Genomic DNA, 21,386 nt, shown 5'->3' with positions numbered 1-21,386 from the left:
TTCTCAATGCCATGTTTGTAGAATAAAGTTTGCCAAATTAAATGAACAGTTTATATTAGTGAGAAGAAGTACAGCTGACTAGACAAAGTAGGAGGTGAATTTTCACCTTGGAAAGATGAACACAATGCACTAAGCAGCCACATTCCTTATCTATAATTTAAATTATACTATTTGCAATCTTTGTTTATGGTTGAAAATATCATATTTACAATTGAGAGATGCTTTTCATTTCCACCAGTTAGAAATCTAAAAGATTTGGGAAATTTATGTGTGAAATCGGCTTGCTTTTTAATTGTAATCTGTTTCTGTTTAGTACCCTCTGGGTTTTCTTAATTTGTTTATTGAGTTCATTAAAACTGGCCATTGTAGAAAACAAACATGAACACATTTCTTATATTTATTTACTTGTTAATTTATATTTTGTTGTTACTGTGCTTTAGAAATCAGTTGATAGCAAACATACTAACTATAGTTAAACTGGGATAACAGTCTAGGAATTTTCCAGATTGCCTTTCTGTATTAAATTGAGTTCTGAAGACTTAACTTGAGATAATACATATATAACTACTAATAGATGTAGCTCTATCATAATACCAGAATTTATCCATAGGTATTCACAATCAGATGAGGATTACAAAATATATATATCCACTATTACATAATCCAAATAAATCTATCTGTGCTATTTATTCCATTTATATTTATAGGGAATAAGTATAATGGAAATTTGGCACATATATTTTGAGTCAGAGGCTTTCATTCTGAGTCAGATTGACTTTCATTTGGCAAATACTGATATTTATCAGGCTTCTTCTATCATATCAGGTACCGTGCTTTGCACTAGAGAATAAAAATTGAAAGGGACTCTGTTCTTGACTGAAAGTAGTGCAGTCTAGTGGCAGGGACGCATAAGTTGTATGTCTATAATGACTATATGTAACGTATATTACCATTTTAAACTCCGTAATTTAAAAAATGTGTGCAAGTTAGTATGTTTGTTTCTTTTTCAATATGAGAAGTTTAGCCTTCTAAAATAGCTACATCTTTAGAGGTTTGAAGTTGTAAATGTATTGTAATTTAATAAGGCTTTTAATGTTGTTTGAAAATTTCAAGTTTTCAAAAGTCATTATAATTTTGGAAAAGCAGACAGTTAAGATACTTTAAAAGTATAAAAAACAACCATTGCTGACACATGGAAAAGAAGACAACTTCTTTTACAACTTCTGCTTGAAATAATATGTACAGGATTTTCTTTCAAGAACCAAAATTCAGTCTTTATGATTCTGATTGCTAGTGAGATTGAATGTTTATTTGTAAATACACTGGATACTTAATGATTGTTATCATATATTTCCTGTTTATTTATTTTGACTTGTATTTAACTTTTATAGATTTCTGGGAAATTTAAATAGCTCATTGATACCAATATTATCTTTAAACTTTTTGCTTTTAATTTAGGGCATTTTGTGTCAACAATATAAGATTCTAAATATAAAATTAAAAATTTTCAGTATTTTCCTGAGTTTTTTGTTGGGACACCTTCATCAAAAGAGTGATTATAAAAAAGTAAACTCTTTTGGTTTTTCTACTCTTTTTATAAAGTTTTGTTTTTTGTATTTTGTTTTTCATCTGATATTTACTTTTCTATGTGACACATACAAGGATTTTAACTTTTTCTTTCTTTTTTCAAATATTTTCTGATTATCCTAATGTCATCTTAAAAGTAGTTGACTTCTTACCACTGCTTTAAGATGGCATTTTTATCATATGTGTAATGCCCATATTAAATATGACTTGATTATTATTTTCATTATGGTGTTTGCCAAGGGTAGGATGGGAGAGAACTTATTTGACATCTTTCCATGTGCAAATAACTGAATGGTTTGAGACAGCAGAATTTAGGGTAACGTAAGTGGAATTAATGACTTCAGTGTAATTACTGAGCTTATGACATGAACTATTTCCTTTATGAAGAATTAGGGCTCACTTTTTTAGTGCTGAATTGAATCCTGGAGTCTCTCGTGTTATCCTTTTTAACAACAGAATGAGTAATATGGAAAAAGAACATATTCTGTTCATAGTTCTTTCTAGTAACCCCAATACGCACACGCGTGCACACACACACACACACCAGCACATAGCCTCTCCTCTACATGACTGTGGATTTTCTAGGTAGAAATAAAACACTGTTAGGTACTCTAGTTGGCTATCTCCTGGATGATCAGAGAACTCCAGGCAGATTAGGGACATTATGCTTTCAATGGCATATTCTCCAACTGATGCCTTTGCTTAGCCTCTATAAAAAAGGTGTACTTTAGAGTGTATTTTAGAGTCATGAAGTAGACACCTTGTCAATGCCTTATTTTTTCCTTCTAGCTTTCTCTTAAACCCATACCCTCATTGTTCGTTATGTCTAAAGAATCCTAATTTTAGTGTTCTGTTCATATGGTCATAAATCTCACCATGAAAACATACCAGTATGAAGACATTGCTGACTGAAAGCATAAGTAATTGCAGCTCAGCGCCGGGAGGGGAACATGGAATGCTCCAGACCATCTTGCAAACACATGCAGAGTGCTCACTAGTGACTTTCCAAGGCACTTGTCACTTATGGTTACAGCTGCATTCAGGTCATCAGTAGTCCCTACATAGAGTCTGGGAGGTTGTGTAGTCTGACTTCTTCCCAAGACTAAAATACTCTAAGTTTCTGACCTAGAAGCATTTAAGTTGAAAGTTGAACTGTTTCACTATTTTGAGAGGTTGGAAAATTCTAATTATGATGAAGCACTTTCTTATACAAAGAAAAATCTGTCTATGTATATCATTGGTCCTTGTTCAACGCTTTGGAGGAATAATAGTGGTAATAGTAGCTAACATTTTTATAGTGTTTACAGTGTGCCAGGAACTATTTTAAGAGCTTAACATGTAGTGACTTAACTCTCACAACAACTCTATGAGGGTTATACAATTATTGTATCAGTTTTATAGCTGAGAAATCTGGGGCATTACAGAGCAGTTAAGAATAAACTTATCCCACTTCCATAGTTCAGCACCCACATTTTCCCTTCTTGAGGCTGTATACCATTAGTCATTCTTCAAAGAACATGGTTTCCACACTCTTCATCCTTTTAATCATATTTTCTCAGGTGCCAGAGTTCTAAGAGTTTGGATACTCTTATTATAGTATTATTATAGTATTTATAACACCCAGGATGAGGATTATAGACACATCCAGTGCCATAGCTACCAATCTTGTTGTGCACATTATATTTATGTCAGTTCATCCTTAAAAACTGTAGTTTTTTTTGGAGGTTTCTTGGGTTTGTCATTAAATAAACTCCTGTTCTCCTTTTACATGAAATGTTGGTATCTCTCAATTTCAAAATTTTTCATGATTTTCAGTCAAGTCTGAGATGTTACATGTATCTGTTTAAAATTTTCATTTGTTCCACAACAAGAAGAGAAATATTTATTGAAATTAACTATATGCAAGTCACAATGTTTTGGCATCACTGGGGATAGGTACAAAAATGATTTTGAGGCAGAGTCTGCCCAGAAGGAGTACACACTGTAGTAAAGAAAATAAATCATAAACAGAAGATACATAGCTATAATATAGGGTAAAATGTGCTCATATTCATAATAAAATTACCATTTTATTTATGGCATGAAAAGAAGAAATACAGACTGAACGAAAATCAGAGAATTCTGATGTAGCAACAATTTTGACATTAAAAAAATGAAGAGCCACTTCTGACTCTAGTTCCACAGGTAAGGAGCTTGGAAGTCGCTCTCCATCCTAACAAGTAAAAAGCTGAACTGACTGAAAAGTTAACAGCTCTTCTAGGATCTGCAACAGAAGTGAGGATACAAGCCCAACTGCTGTCCCCAAGGTTGGAGAGACAGGTGAACACAGGGAGTCACGGCTTACTGGAGCTAAGGCTCAGGAGCGGAAACCACTGCAGAACCAGTGCCAGAAAAGGAAAATGTATTAATGTACTGATACTCAGTGTGCACAAGTCAGTGAGTTAGAAACTCTACAAGGACCCTGTCATTGGTGGGTGTGGGGAGATGGGGGACACAATTTTGTGAGATTCTCCCTCAGAAGCTCAATCAAGTTCTCACAGTAAATTAAAAAGATAAAATCCCCTCCTGCTTCCTGCGTGGGAGGGGAAAAGGTATCATTTTGAAACACACCAGAGCACTCTGTTCTTAACAAGGTCTGCCCTCAGGAAAAAGTACTTACCCACAGCCTAAATGACCTGGTGGAAAGGAAATAACCCAACTCCAGTCAGCTCTAGCCTTACATGTGATAGAAGGGAAATACCCAACTCCAGCCCACTATAGCCATCCTGTTCCATCAAAGAGGGGAGGAAAAAATACTGAAAAAACACCTGTGTAGTTCCCAGTCCAGAAGGGAAAGCTCAGTAAAAGACTGAGATGTAATCATCAGAGTACAGAACACTTCCCACTCCCCTGCATCTCACCACTACATTATGAAAAGCCCTATTTACAGCATTCCTTTTATTCCATATATCATGCCCAGCTATCAGGAAAAAATTACAGGGAATACCAAAAGTCAAAGAACACAATTTGAGGGCTTCCCTAGTGGCGCAGTGGTTGAGAGTCTGCCTGCCGATGCAGGGGACATGGGTTCGTGCCCTGGTCCGGGAAATCCCACATGTGGCGGAGCGGCTAGGCCCGTGAGCCATGGCCGCTGAGCCTGCGCGTCCGGAGCCTGTGCTCCGCAACGGGAGAGGCCACAGCAGTGAGAGGCCCGCGTACCGCAAAAAAAAAAAAAAAAAAAAATAAATAAATAAATAAAAAACAACCCCCCCCCCCAAACCCACACAATTTGAAGAGACAGGCATCAGAAATAGACATGGAAGGGGTGTTGGAATTACCAGACTGGGAATTTAAAACAACCGTGATTAATATGCTAAGGTCTCTAAGGGATAAAATAGCATGCAAAAATAGATGGGCAATGTAACAAAGTGATGGAAATCCTAAGAAGGAACCAAAAGGAAATGCTATAGATAAAAAACATTGTGACAGAAATGGAGAATGCCTTTGATGAGCTTATTAGTAGGCTAGACACAACTGAAGAAAGAATCTCTGAGGAGGATGTCTCAATAGAAACCTCCAAAACTGAAAAGCAAATAGAACAAAAACTGAAAAAAACCAGAACAGAATATTCAGGGACTATGGGACAAATACAAACGTGCAACATAAATGTAATGTGAATACCAGAAGGAAGAGAAAGAGAGGAACAAACAGAAGAAATGTTTGAAACAATAATGACTGAGAATTTCCTCATATTGTCAGGCACCTAGCCACAGGTTCAGAAAGCTTAGCAAACATGAGGCAGGAAAAAAGTGAAAAACCCTACACTAGCATATTATTTTCAAGCTACATAAAATCAAAGATAAAAAAAAATTGTGAAAGGAGACAGAGGAAAAAGCACCATACCTATAGAAGAACAAAGATAATACCCGACTTCTGTTTGGAAACCACGCAAGCAAGAGGAGAGTGGAGTGAAATATTTAGAGTGAGAGAAAAAACGCAACCACCCAGAATTCTGTATATGGTGAAATTATTCTTCAAAAGTAACAAAGAAATGGGTCATTTTCATTAATTTTGTCTGGTATGTGATAAATCCATTCACCTAGCGATGACAGCCTGTTTGGAAATATTCTCTTGACCTCATCTAATTTCTGCTTGTGGAATTTCTGTTGTGCATAACATGAAGTGAATGTATCTGTTCCTCAGGAATCACCTTTTCCTCTCTATACTTTGTGTTTATCTGACTTCTGGGAGAATTTTAAAAAATCTCTTTTATCTTATTGTGTTATTTTTCTACCTAAATCAATCGACTATACCAGTGCCACCACCATACTTTAAAGTGTGGTTATCATACTTTTCGACTTTATTAAAATTTCGCATCATCAGAATGTTCCTTTTTTTTTTTTTTTTCGCGGGCCTCTCACCGTTGTGGCCTCTCCCGTTGTGGAGCACAGGCTCCGGACGTGCAGGCTCAGCGGCCATGGCTCACGGGCCCAGCCGCTGCGTGGCATGTGGGATCTTCCCGGACCGGGGCACAAACCCGTGTCCCCTGCATCGGCAGGCGGACTCTCAGCCACTGCGCCACCAGGAAAGCCCAGAATGTTCCTTTTTCTCTACTGCCTGTTCCAGAAATAAATATGCAACATTTCCTCAAATCTCATTGAGATTACAAATGAAGACATTTGTTTCAAGTCCTGATATTTTTCTCACTTAAATTTCTAATTTTCCATGTATGATGAGTCTTTTCTTCGTAAATATTTAATGAGAGCACATTTTTCTAGTATTTGAACTTAAATAGATTCTGCTGATAGTGTGTGGGTTTCTGCTCAGACCTTCTTTGCATAGTTGAAGAAGGAAGGAGCTGTTCAGATAAGTTGCAGTTTTACTTTGCTTAACCAAAGATCTTGAGTCCTATGCAAAGAAGGAGTAGGAGTAGGGGAGATTGGGAGGAGGAGGGGGAAGTGAAAGCAAGATGTAGCTGTCACAGGGATAATGTCAGTCTCTTAGTCTCATTTTGGGTTGGTTGTGGTACCTGACAGCGGGCTTGGAAAACCCTCCCTTCTCTAACTGGCATAGCTAATGCCACTAGGTCCAGCTGTGCAAGTACCTCGCCTTACCTGGCATGCTGTCTGTACCAACTATAAACTGAATGTGAATGCCTCGGTTACACGTCATCATAGGAATCTGGCATCTGGTGCATTATTTAGGCTAATGAAAGGTGGTCTGGACATCACCTTTTCTGCAGCTTCCTGCCATCCCAGTGTTCTCAACATTAGGAGCTGATGGTGTTGGAGTTCTGCTGAGGATGAAAGGGAATCTCTCCCCTAAGTTCTTATTTCCTAAACACACTTTTCCTTTCCATGAGGTAAACTGTGGGTTGGACATCTCCTCTCACTTGATTCAGTTTTCCCTACAAAACAGGGTATAAAAATTCCTTTAACTTTCTGACAGGAAGAAAACTTAAGTTTCCAGCACAGGTATATATTTTGCTAAAGATTATCCTATGCTTTTGCTCTTTTAAAGGAGATTCGAAAGGGAAGGTAAATGTGTAAAGTTCAGAATATCATGTGAGTTAACTGTTCACAGTTTGTTTAAAAACAAAAATCAAATATGCAAAGAAATATATCAGCAATTTTTTATTTTAGTTATTTGATTGTTGGTAAAAATAATCTAATAGACCATTGTAGGCATTTATACTCAGAATATATATGTTCTATTTAATTAACACCTGAGTGATCTGAAAACTATTATGTTCCATGAATGACAGAATACAGAACAGGAGCTAACCATTCCATATATAAATAATTACTTCAAAACTTATAACAATATCCCAGTTTTAGAGTGAGTGAGTCTTTAAATGTGTCTTTCTTGGGGACAGAATCATTCTTTTTTCACGAAAAATCGTTATCAAAAATTGGTAATTTATCGTCTTGTCAAAATGAAAATGTTATTTATAGTTGCAGATTAGCTTACAGGAGAAGTTAAATGTAGTGTGATTTTCTGATCAAAAAAATGATTTTACTTTCCCTTGACATAAGAATATTGAGTATTATTTGAATGTAATTTTAAAAAAACACTGAAATTATGTTCATTTTGAATTCTTTTGAATATACGGTATTTGCAAAATAACAGTTGTTACATATGAAATAAATTGTAACTAGATTTAATAAAATAATGTGTAAGTTTATATTAAAATTACTTTAAAAAGTCTTCAATTAATTTTGCGATACAAATTGAAAATAAAGCAGAGACTGTAGTTCAAAGTAATTAATCATAGGAAGTTATGTTTAAATGTAAAAATTTCTATATCCTTTCTCCAAAATACACAATGAAACAGGAAATGTATAAAAGAAAATGTGTAAAAACATTTATAAGTAAGTGATATTAAAAATAAACTTTAATTTGAAAAGTAAAATCATATATCTGGAGCTTCAGGCATCACAGTGTAATTCACATATGCTATAATAAGTCATTTACATAAAGAGAAAAATCCACCAGTTCTTCTTTTACATAGTCCCAATCGATATAGGGACTTCAGATTTTCTGAGGAGATGTCAATGAATGCATTACCACACTCCTGCTCTCTGTTCATTTCTAGTCGTTTCAAAAAACATGAAGTCCTAGATAAAAACAAAATACGGAAATGGGTTTTCAGCAACAAAACAGAGATCAGCTCTCAGATGCATAAATGCTAAGGGATCTGATGAAACACAATAACGTATCTGCTAAACAAGAAAAATCAACTAATAGGTAGATCTGGGAAAGGTTGATAGCTTCAGCTTTCCATTTTAATGGCAATTAAATCCTGTAATTCTTTTCACTTATTGATACCTGTATGAACTTAATTAATCCTCTGGTAATTTCTCTAAATTCCACTTTTTTCATGCCTCTTAGAATGTTCCTCTTTCAATCTTTGTTCCTCAACTTTTTGTACTCCTTCTCTAGTAATATAACTTGTGTTGTGACTGGAGTTCCATGTACAATTTTTAGATTGTTTCTGGAGAATGACAGCCATCTTAGAGTTAGAATAACATCTTAGAATTTTTTGGCCCAGTTTTATGATTTCTCTTCCAAACTTGTTGTCCACTGTGTTCCTCAGCTTGTCTTACTCCATCAATTTCTAACCAGACCCTCTCCCCTACAACTTCTGTGGTCCTGTGGATTGTACCTCTCTCACATCTATCATTTTCCTTTTTCTCTTTACAAAGAAATAATTGAATCTTTATCACCATTCACTTGCAATTGCACTATTACAATTTTACCTCTCTTCAATCCATTTGGTACACAGTCACCAGGATTTATCTTTCTAAAATTTGGGTTTATAACTCTTTTATTTATGCATAGCTTAAAATTAACCAGTTAACTAAACAATTTTCAATATCTTCCCAAGGTCTATAAGATTGGGAAGACTGCCCAATCTACCCCATATTCACTTCCTAATAACCGCACCACCACCACCCCTATCCCATTTCTCACCTATCCAAACACCCCAGACTACTCTCTCCACCCTGTACACACCGTATCTTTGGTTATGCTGTGTAAACCTTTGGTTAAACAGTTCCCCAAGTTAAGGTTAAAATTTTCTTCTCATGTGAAATAAACACTTACTGAAAACATAGTTTTTAGATAGAACTGTGGTTATATTTAAAAGTTTATTTAAAAGGTTATATTTAAAAGTTTATATAGAAAATACTAAGCCTGTCCCAAAGTAGATAGAATAGTATAAATAAAGTCCCAATGACCACTCACCCAGCTTGGTTCACCAGTTACTCCATCCGCTGTGTCCCTTTTCCCTCACCCCCATTATTTAAAAGCAAATCTGTGATACCATATCATTTTATACCGAAATACTTCAGTATGTGCCCTTGAAGAAAATGGACTGTTTTTGTATAACCACAATAACATCATATTTTTTTAAAAAACCTTAATAATTCATTAATATCATCAAATTGCCAATGTTCACATTTCCCTGAGTGTCTTGTAAATGTCTTTTTATATTGGTTTGTTTAAATCAGTTTCCAAACATGGTCTACAAACTACATTAAGCTGATGTTTCTCTCTTTTTATTTTATTTTTATTTTATTTTCCTGATATGTATTTGTTGAAGTAACTGGATCCTTTTTCTGTATGTTCTTTTACTTTTTATTTTTTTTCTGATTGCATCCATATGCCAATATTTAAGGTATTAATCTAGTGACTCCAAACCTTTCTTGCTTTGGAATCATATGATAGCTCGAACAGCTTGAAGGCTTGGATCCACCTCAGGATTTGGTTTACTAGATCTGGGTACATAGTCTTGACACAGGGAGTGTGAAAGCTACCCAGGTGTTTCTACTGTGCAGCTAAGGTTGAAAACCACTGCTCTGTCCCAGGAGCCCTTGACATCGGCTGTATATGGAATCATCTGAGGAGCTACACAAACTTTTAATTCTGAGCTTCTGATTTAGTTAAACTGGAATATGGCCTACTACTAAAAGCTCCCTAGGTAATTTAATGTGAAGACAAGTTCAAAGTCATTGCTGTATCTCATATATTTCCTCTTAATTGGTAGTTCTGTCTAAGGCTTGATTGAATGTAGATTCTTACTACAATTTGTATTTCTGTATTAGATGGTTTAATTTAATAATGAATCAGGCAGAAATCTCTTTGTTTCACTGAGACTTATTCCATTTAAACACACTGGAAGATTCAGACTCTTTTCCAAATCACCAATTTTTTTTTTTTTTTTTTACTAAAACCAGAGCCTCTCCTTAATATATAAGATCCTCTTGTTACAATGTGAAACTGCATAGACCCTCCAGAGAGAAGCTAGTCATTTGTGAACCCAGAGTAGCAGAAGAAAATGGAATTTCAGAGCTAAAATTAAATAGGACCACTTTCAATAAAACCTACAAATTTAAGGTCATTTAAAAATGTAAAATTTACCAAATTATTTCAGAATGATCCTAGAGAAACCATCTATACCCCAGATTAGCAAGAATAAACTTACAATGAGGAAACATGCGCCGAGCATCACAGCTTTCATTTTCACATCAAGGTCTAAAGGGAACTGGATGCCAAAGTTATCGACATCTGTAAATAACTCTCTCACAAGGCCAGTCCACTGCTTGGAAATCTTGCCAACCACATATTTATCGTCAAGAGATTTAATCTAATTTTAAAAAAAGACAAAGAATTCTAGAAAACTAATAATAAAGCTGCTTTCCAAGTAGGAGTAAAATAAAACAAATATTATATTAAAATTATACGCCATTCATAACTATGAACATTATATCACTCATTACATGCATGTAGATTCCTATATCCATTTATAGATTCATTTAAAAAAACTGTTTCTTTGGTACAGAGAATATGAAAGTAGTTTAGCTGAAATATTTAACATTTTCTATTCTCCATTAAGACATACAGTAATAAGTTAGTTGAATTGAGCCAAAATAAAATTTAAGCAGGAAATATTTCTTTGATGAAATTTCTAGAAGCCATCAGGAAGGTAGTAAGTGAAACTCCTATCTGACTTCTGCTTCAACACAAGCACAGAGAGTTGATATAGGCAGAGTTTTAAAGGTGATGGGAGGCCCCATTATCACCCACTGTCAGTAGGAAAACATGAAATGCCAAGAGCCTGGTAAAGAGGACTGGCAGTTTTGAGTGAAGGTTAAGTAACCAATAGTAACTTGATGAGATGCCTCAGGTCAAAGGTTGGGGTACGACTCGACAACAGGAGGAGGATGAACAACAAAAGAGGAAATGTGTATGGAACAAAAAAAGCTCCAAAGTAAAGTTCTTCTAATTTTTCAGTTCTGCCTGAGGAAAGCTCAGGGCCATGATAAAGAGTTGAACAGCTTATAGCCAGAGAAATGCACCCCACCAAGTGGGCATGTGGAGGCTGAATGTAGTCCACACTTGTCAGGGTATATATAGGCAGAGTTGTGTCAAACCAGTAAGAGAAGTGTCCTTTTCAAATATGCACAAGGTACCACACGTGCTGGCAACAACCTTTGAAGACCTAGCTTAGGTTGGGACAGCTACATAAATGTGGGCAAATTAGAAACAGTTGACTCATTTTATTTGGATGTGGGTGGTTAAGTTCTTTAAAAACTTGAAACCTCTAATATGAAAAAAACTGTGATAGCATGGATTACTGTTCATCAAATAGTCATTTCAGTCCCCTCCCTCTGTAAGCCCAGTATACTTTCCTGCACATTGAAATTAGGCTTGGCCTTGTGCCTTGTTTGACCAGTGGAGTGTTAGTGGATGTGACACCAGCAGAGACCTTAAACATGGCTGAGTGGTTCTGCCTTGGTCTTGCTCTCCAGTGATCAGCCACTAGAAAGCATGATCCAGGCAGCTGCTGTTGCTGAAGCTCCAGGATGAACATACCTGGAGCAGACCTGAGACCAACTGGAAGCCTAAATCAGAGCCATCTGTCTGAGCCTAGGTATATCATTTGACCTTCAGACCCATAAGCATGTTTTCTTAAGCCACTGAGCTTTAGGGATTATTTGTTACGCTCTTGTGGCAAAACAAACTAATACAAATTCCCTATTGCACACCTTCATGTTTTGTCTGCTCATAGCTGTCATGTAAGGATTTGAAGCTAGTAATAACACCTTACATTTTATTTTTTAATTCAATTATTTTTAATTTTTGAAAAATAATTTTTAACAAAATATACAAAAGATAATCAGCCATCATAATCCTACTACTACACTTACCAGATATTAACACTTCCCCATTTTGATTACTATAGCAAGAAATTTAAAAATTCACCAAAAATTTATGTAAGAGGTAGACATATAATGTTTTAAAGGAAAGGAACAGAAAAGTGAATAAGGATCTACACCTGAAAAGTCAACAGGACTAGGTAATTTTTAGCTAAATTCTAGAAAATATTTTAAAAACAGAAAATCTACATAATAAAATGATTGCAACTTCTGGAAGTAATAAACTGGTATTATATTACTATTAAATTTATAAACCTATAAATTTAATACAAATAATTGATAAAGGTATTCTAAAAAGAAATCTATAGGTTCATCTCACAACATAAATATAAATACAAAAATCCAAATAGTACATTAGCACAGAGCCCAGTATAAAAAATACTATAATAAAGTACAAAATACTAAAAAAAAAATCATATAATTCAAAAATATGAGTGTATCCATAGGTCCTGAAAAGGTATTTTATTTACTTACTAATTAAGCATTTATATAACATTTAGTATATGCTAGGCATATAAATGCTTTACAAGTCTTAGGTAATTTTTTCCTCATAATTTCTCTATAGGATATATAGTATTATTACACACAATTTTCATATGAATAAACCAAAGCAAAGAGAGGTGAGTCACTTGTCCAAGTTCACACAAATAAGAAGTCATGGAAATGGATTTCAAACCCAGGTGTTCTTCTCCAGAGTCTATATTCATGACTGTTATGATGCTCTGCTGTTTAGAAAGTTAAGTATCAATTCTTAATAAAAATCTAGGTCAGGGTCAGCAGGCAAAGGTCAATGAGCCAAATTTAGTCTGCACCCTGTTTTTGTAAGTTTTATTTGGACACAGTTACACCCAATATTTGTGTATTGTGTATGACTACTTTCATGCTAAAATGGCAGACCTGAGTAGTTGTAACAATGACCATATGGCCCAAAACTCTAAAATGTTTTCTATCTCTTCCTTTACCAAAAAAAAAAAAAAAAGTATGTTGATTCTTGCTCTAGGTAAAACAGGAATAGAAAAATACTATGAAAAATAGCCAGTATCTTTCTAAATTATGAAACATTTGCTGCTATTTCAATTGAAATCATCAACTTAGTAGGTATACACAAAATTGGCAAATATTATTCAGTTTTGCTGTAAGAAGTAGTCTGGAAAAGAAAATAAGTTAATTGGCAAATTAGAAGAGCTTCCATTTGCTATATGATTTTATACCTAGATAAACCAAGTAAGTATAGCAAAAATGCCTTCCAAATTAAATACTAGAATATAGTCACAAGGCTGAATAAGAGGTAAACAAAAATAAATAGCTTTTCTCAATATTAACAATAAGTACCTACAAATAGAAATATTCCTGATTAGTAGTGATAATGCCTATAAATTACTTACAAAAATTTAAAAAAAGAGATAGAAGTTCTATATGGTCTTATGAAGAGTACAAAATTAGATATAAATGAATTAAAATATATTACACTTTTGGGATGAGACACGTTTAGCATCATAAATATATTAATTTTAAAAAAATCATAGACAATACAATACTAATTGGATTCTAACTTCTGAAAGATTTAATGAAATGATCTTAAGGTTCACATGAAAGGAAACATCTGACAATAGCAAGAAAATATGATAAAACAGAATGATTAGTGACTGTGTGGCTATGACTAAATATAGGATACATCACTGTTACCATAATTGAATTATAAGGCATTACTGTAAGAAAAGTGGTAACAATGCAATAGAAGAATGAATCTAGAAATTGCTTGTGGAAATTTAATGTATGTCATTTCAGCTTAGCAAGAAATGAATAGTTTACTTAATAAATTGTGATGACACAGTTGTCCAGCCAACTGAGATATATTTATAAAACAAAGTACAAAAGGGGTAGATTTGTGGAAAATATTTGCAGATCAGAGGACAGAAATACAGATGCAGGGTCAATGTCTTCAACACACAAACTATATTTATGAATTGACAAGAAAAAAATAAACAACCCAATAGAAAATACAGGCAACCAATATTAAAAGATAATTCAAAGAGCAAATACAAGTAGCTAGTAAACTTAGAGAAATGTTCATAATCCCTAATGGTCAGAGAATTACGTATTAGAAATAATCTTCCCCACTCCCATTTGATGATTTTAGATTTCCTATTTTAGTTTGCAGTTTGCAGTTTATCTAAGCTGTATCTGGGTGTTATTTCTTTTTCTTACCAGAACTCCTTGCAATTTCTGAATCTGAGAACCAATGGCATCAAGTCTGCAAGATTCTTAGCTATGTATCTCTTTGAATATTGTATCAAAACATTTCTGTCTCCTCTTTTTTTGTAACTCACCTTTGGCGTATGCAGTAGTTTATTCTAGCTTCCATGTCCCTTCAAGTTTATATCTTTTGCCCACCAACCTCCTCTTTGTATTCCTAATATGGGTGATCCAGTTCACTAACTCTCTCTTCACCTGTGTCTAATCTGTAGCTCATCCTTTCAAATGAGGTTTTATCAATGACTGTTCCTCATTTCTGGAGGTTCTATTTGGCTTGTTTTTATATCCTCCTGGCCTTTATTATTTGTTTCATCCTCCCCTTATGACCCTTTTTGTTTCTTTGTTAGGCTCTTTAATGTCTATTTAGGTATTTCTTGTATGACTGGTAACAGACTGTTCTATTATATGCGGTTTGGTTTTGGTAGATTAGTTCCTAGAACAGTATGTTAATTTTTGAATCTGCTCATGTGGAGATAGGTTTGTTCTGTAGGGATAGAGGGTGACCTTGGTGATCAATCTCCATCTAGTATGTTTTTGCATTCAATTCTCCCATGTGTATCACCACTCAAGATCAGTTTCCATGTCTTAAGATTCATGAATCATACTGGTGTTATAAATTTTTGTTTTGTTTTGTTTTGGTTTTTGGTTTTTTTTGGCGGTACGTGGGCCTCTCACTGCTGTGGCCTCTCCTGCTGCGGAGCACAGGCTCCGGACGCGCAGGCCCAGCGGCCATGGCTTACGGGCCCAGCCGCTCTGCGGCACGCGGGATCCTCCCAGACCGGAGCACGAACCTGTGTCCCCTGCATCGGCAGGCAGACTCTCAACCACTGCACCACCAGGGAAGCCCCATACTGGTGTTATAAATTCAGACCTCAAAATCATAGAGGGGGCTAGATTGGGATATCAGTTTCATGTAGGCATATTTTTTTCCTACTCCTAATAGCCCTGGAATAAGACAGATTCCCTCATTATCTCTAAGGGTTACAAAGTCTACTTGTCCTTCTTCTACTCACCCGTGGGATAATCTCATGGCTTCAACTGCCATGCCAGTTGCCATGCCAGTATGCCAAAAACTCTAAAATTTTCCCTTACACACCTAAAACCAACATGACTCAAAAACAAATCATTAGCTTCCCACAAATTAACTGTTTCTCCTTCAGGATTCTTACCCTGGTCAATGGCATCATCATTTAGCTTCTTAAACATTCAGCTTCTTAAACATCAGACATCAGACATCAGACTAATAAGACTTTAGAATCATGTCTAAATTTTCTTTCTTCCTCCACTGACATCAAATCTATGAATCAGTACCACTGGGTACACTTATAAATGTCTCTGAATTATTTTTTTCCTTTAGAATGACTCTTTTCCATGTTCCATAGTGGTCCCTCATACTGATAATTCCTGCTTTCAAAATTTCTATTATCTAGTATATAGAAAGTGATTCAAGGTACTATTTTCTCAATTCCCTCAAAGATGTTATCTAGTTAGCACCATTCTAGATGCACAGGAGAGAAGTTAATTCATTGCCTATAATAGATGCTTTAAGGTATCCACTGAGAAGGGTTGCTGAATGATTTCCAACTTTCTTATCATTAAATATAAGAGCTTCACACTCCAGTGTGACTTACTTCACCAGTATTTTTACTTATTTTACATAGATAAAATATATGTCAGCAAAACTTCCATTAATATTCCCTGAAACAACAATTACCTTTCAGTCTTCTGAATCTTTTATGGGAATGATAACCCCTACATAGAGAACTGTTATTATACACAAACCTATAAAATCTTTAAACATACATAGTTTATATCCCCCCCACACACTATGCATTCTTTGTAAGAGTCTTTATAAAGTCTCTAATTACATCATATGTACTTTTCTTAGAATTGCCTGTCTGCCTCATTAGACACTGAAGTCAATGAGAGGAGTGATCCATCTTTATATAACAGAGGAATTAAAAATCATATGACTAGCAAAGACAGGCAGATAATATAAAAGAATGAAGCTGGATAGTGGAAAACCTTGTCAAGTCAGGGGCAGTGGCAGAGTTCCCACTTATTTATCATAAGGGGGCAGTCCTGCTCAGTTTTAGATTTTTGTCCCTTCTGTGGAAATTGTCCAGTTTACCAGATTTTATGCTTATACAAGAGAATCGTGGTATCAAGATTAAGTTTTATAATCTCTCAACTTTTAAGCATTTGCAACTAAATAATTTGGGCCATAAGTCTGGGCCCCATTTGTTGAAAAACTGCTGTGATGCAATTCCTCCAGGTAGTAAATACACAGATATATTGTGATTTCTAATGAATGAATTTAATACAAAGATAAAGGAGAGATCATAGAGAAGCATGATTGGGTAGTACATCATATATTTGTTAAAATTCTCTTTGCATAACTGGGCTTTTTGTAGGAACTCAAAGATGTCGGAGATTTTGAAGAGGGCCTAGAGCACTGGCAGCCTGTGTTTCATGCTAAGGAAGAACCATATGCTTTGGCAATCAGACTTTGATGACAAGGTTAATGTTCCACTTAAAATGGATAACGTACAGTACCTCTACACAAAAACCACCAATGTTAGATGCTTTGTTTATATTTATTTGACTACAAATCTCTGTTTCTCTTTTTTCCATTTAACACAATCAACACTGATGCTTAATCAGAGCAATAACCGTCTCTCTGACCAAAGATAAATATGAAGGACACTGAGACCCTCTTGAGATATCAGGACATATTCATTTACTATATTTGTAACATCCTCCCAGCTTATGTTATTCTTATACTAGGAAAGCAAAACCCATAAACGTTATCACACCTCTTACCTCAAAATCAACATCTGCACAACAGCTGCAGACAATACATGGACCAGTAAGTCTTAGCACATCCTCTCTCCTCTCATTTTGAAGTGTAAACTTTGGCAGGCATGGGTGCCAGGTCTGAGTAACATAACCTACTGGTACACCAGGAGGAGCCTGGATTTCTATCTACAAAAGCAAAAGAATATATAAACTGTAATCATAACAATGTCTAATAAGAACTCTCATTTACTGAATACTTTCTAAGTGTCAGACACTGTTCTAAGCACCACTTAACTCACTCCACATCCTTACCACGTTGGTACTATTATCCCTGTTTATATAGGAAGTAACTGAGGAACAGAGAGGTTAATTAACTTGTATCAGATTCCCCAGCTGCAAAGTGGAAGAGATGAGACACAGACTCGGGGAGGCTGCATGCACTGTCTCCATTCTGAAGCACTGCTCTACTGGTCTTGTATATTTTAAAATTTCCATACTTATAAAAAATGTCTAAATTATTAATAGCTATTTCCTCAAATTCCTTTAAAAACAGTGGCTTAAGTGTATGGACAGAGCCCTGATCACTGGGGCAGTTTTCAAATATAAGTGGCAATAGTGCTAGCATGGAAAGAAAATGGGGCCTGGAATCTTGGCTCTGAACATTAGCTGGGTGACCTTGACAGCATCTCAACATGTTTATCTGTAACTGAGGACTTCCTAGATCTCTTTATTAAGACCAATTGTATAATGTATGCTAAGGTGCTCTATAAATTATAGAGCATATTCCATCACACTCAGTTTTCCCTCAGCTATTCCAATGAATATTATTACATCTAAACTAACTGACATGGAAAACAAAATAATTCAGTATGAACAACTTCAGTTATCCTTTCAAAATAAGAGCAGTATTAGACATCAAATCTCTATGTGCTTGTATCTTTGTGTGCCCTGCTCTCACAGCTACCAGTAAGGATGACTGAGTGACCCAGGCAGCTCTGGTCTCAGGCCAGTGGAGATACAGGCAAAGGCCAACTTCCTATAAACACTCAGTGCCCTGGCGTCTCCCCTGAGATCCATGTTCTTTATCAGAGGGCTGTCAAGTACTATGAAAGAGACACCTGGTCCTTATGGAGCTGAAGGTGTTCACAATTCGCATACCCCTATTACAGGGACTCAAATATATTACTTGTTTTTTTCAAATGGAGAACTGAAAAATACAGGAGTTGAGATTTCTCAGAGGGGGCCTCTCCTAGGTTTGCTCCTTGTAGGTTGGCTAAAATAATGAGATGAACTGAACATATGTGTTCTTTCCCTCACTCTTCTGTCCACTTGCCTCTGGGATGGCATTCGAGGATATTCTCTATTGGGCCCTCCTCTGGCTTTGGCCAGGCCCTCATGGTCATTTCAGGTGAGGGACTTGACCAAGGTGACCTACGTTCTCAGCTCTCCCTGAAGATCAAGAAGTCTGGTCTCTGAGATCCCTGATCTCACCCCCGGGGGGCACACTGCTCAGGGACATGGGGCTAACTGCTCACTCTTTTCCACCTGCCTTCCTTCCTACCATTTACCCTCAAGCATAAACCAATAGCTGGTGGACCACTTTTCCTTTAAATCTCATTTGATTATATAAATTCACCAATAAGGTGAAAATTCTTGCAGAACTACTTTGCAAAGTATTTGTAAAAATTACCCTGGTAATTGCTCACTGACCTCCTGCAGGCAGCAGGGAAAACAACAGCTGGTACACCTTAGTGGTCTGTCCAGAGTTATGACTTCTCGGCCCATATTATCAAGAATCCTCATTGTAAAAGGCCTAGAAGGCCCACAGCAATTTCGGGTACAGCAATCAGTATCCTCTGCTGCAAAGTAAATTCTCTGTCCAAGGCTGTTCTTAATTTCATACTTGTTACAAGTTTCAAAACCTGTTAAGACTAAAAACATAAAAGAGGGATTCACTATGACTATTGTGTTAAAAGAATAATCAGTCTATCCTAAGATACTACAATATCTAGTTATACCATTTTAAGATGATACTTCATATAATACAGGAGGAAGAAAAGGAAAGATGTTTAGAGATGATCTAAACAGAGAAAAAAAGGCAAAGGGAATGGATGAGAGGGTATTAAAGTACAAAGAAATTAGGAATTCCTGTATGAGACATGAAAGAGAAAACAACTCGTATCTTCCTAATTCCATAGACCCATGTCAGAAAGGGAGACTTTGCTGTGAGGGATGGTGCAGTGCTGCCGATGGCGACAGTCCTTTTAAGTGAATGCAGAAAATGTCTACTTGTTCATGTATTCAGCTATGGAGGGGAATATAGGAAGATTGCTATGTTTATGCACCGTATAGTATTATATTAAGTAAATTGGCTTGAGATTTAGTTTTATAAACCACAGTCATGGCTTCTCTTTCTGCACTGTGTGAGGAAGGTGTGAGAGGGCTTTCTCTCAATGCACACGTGAAGAGGGAGAGAGTGAAAATGCAAGGTGAGGTAGAACGTCACCCTCAGCCCAGGGCACCCTTGTTTAGCTCAGCAGTGGTTGTTCAGAAGTGGCAAATGGGTGTTAGACAAGGGGAAAGGCCCTTGGCAACCAAGGCTGCAAGTCGGAGGATTCCAGGCCACTGGCATCCTAAGTGAACTCTGTACCTTAGCAGGGGCTAATCTCTTCACAGGGGAAACAGATGGGCTGACATCTGACACCCACGTGGTATCTTACCAAAGGGCTTCCCACATTGAACCACACTTTGGAAACCTCTCCTTGCTTAAAGCCAGGAGGGAGCAATTCATGGTGCCACTTGTCCATAGCCCTGATTAACGTGGGTCATAGGGTATTAGAAGCCACCAACATAATGAGCAATTAAAAGAAACACAGAGACAAAAATCACTCTCTAATATTGGTGTGGATGGACTTTTAGTCAGATAGAGATGTTCTTCACAAATTTTATCACCATGACCTCCCTTAAGTATCTCTGCTCTGACTCAGACAGGCCCTGACCCTGCCTTTAATAGAACCACCCTTTACCTCAATATCGGCCAGTCAAATATTTCATGTGAAAAAATTAAACTGATTCATGAAATGGGATCTATTACCTAACTGTTTCATTAAGTAGCTTAATCTGAAAATTCTTCAGCTTGTTTATCTGTGTAATGAGATCAGTGGGCTTACACAATCTAAGCTTCCTTCTAGTTACTTAAAAAATGAAAACAAATAAAACAAGAGAATTCTATGGTTATGTCTTTATTGTCTATTAAGTTTTGAATTGGGAAATGTATAAGTGCCTGTCATAGTCTCAGGTGCTAAAAATGAACTGAGTAATCTTTATTTCTTTATACTGCTCATAATGTTAAAATATAAACTTTCAGTTGGAGACAAAAAGAAAAGAAAATTAGACATCCTTCTTTAAAAAACTGAAGAATTTATAACTACTAAATTTGAAATTTATATTTCATGATTAATACATATATATTTCCAAATATATACATAAAACTTATAAACCTTAAAACTATAAATGGAGTGCTATATAATGTATAGTGTCTGTTTTTTTGTTTTTTATAATATCAAGAATAAATTCCCTAAAATGAATCATTAAAAAAGTTAAGAATATAAATTATCATATGAAGAGTTCCTTTCCAGAGAAAATGTAATATAAACAAACTAATGAAAATGAGAACATTCTAAATATCTAAGTGTACATTACAAGTAATTTAAGTGTAATAAGCAACAATTATATATTCTAACCAAATATCAACCGTATTTCTACAGTAGCACAGTTCACATAATTTCTATCAATGGAAAAGAACTTTGCAAAGATGTGAAGAAAGAGTTAATAGATATATTCTAAAATCTATTAGAGTTTTCACTGACCTCTTTATACCTATAAGGAGGATACTGTAGTGCATGAATCTACCCAGATTCCCTTTCCCCCGGCAGCAGTCCTGAAACATCTAGTGGCTTCTTAAGTTTACTTTGCACCTGACGAGCACTGGACCTAAGGAAACAGCTGTAGGAGTCAGGCCCTGTTCAAAGGAGCACCAGTGGC

General features: G+C 35.8%; 1 protein-coding gene across 3 annotated transcripts in view; it reads right to left on the bottom strand.

The window, feature by feature from the left end:
* Positions 1-7,190: 7,190 nt before the first annotated feature.
* PLSCR1 (phospholipid scramblase 1) overlaps positions 7,191-21,386 on the bottom strand; it is a 31,171-nt gene continuing 16,975 nt past the window's right edge. For all 3 annotated transcript variants that reach the window (XM_030873281.3, XM_070045396.1, XM_060297626.2), the window contains exons 6-9: positions 19,053-19,273; positions 17,367-17,528; positions 10,553-10,714; positions 7,191-8,183 (exon numbers count right to left, since the gene is read on the bottom strand). In XM_030873281.3, the coding sequence (XP_030729141.1) occupies positions 8,130-8,183; positions 10,553-10,714; positions 17,367-17,528; positions 19,053-19,273 (599 nt within the window). In that variant the 3' untranslated portion in view covers positions 7,191-8,129. The remainder of the gene's footprint in view (positions 8,184-10,552; positions 10,715-17,366; positions 17,529-19,052; positions 19,274-21,386) is intronic.

Source organism: Globicephala melas, chromosome 4 (genome assembly GCF_963455315.2).
Source record: "Globicephala melas chromosome 4, mGloMel1.2, whole genome shotgun sequence".
Taxonomy (NCBI): domain Eukaryota; kingdom Metazoa; phylum Chordata; class Mammalia; order Artiodactyla; family Delphinidae; genus Globicephala; species Globicephala melas.
The sequence above is the reverse complement of the archived record's forward strand: the minus strand, read 5'-3'. Positions and strand labels throughout refer to the sequence as shown.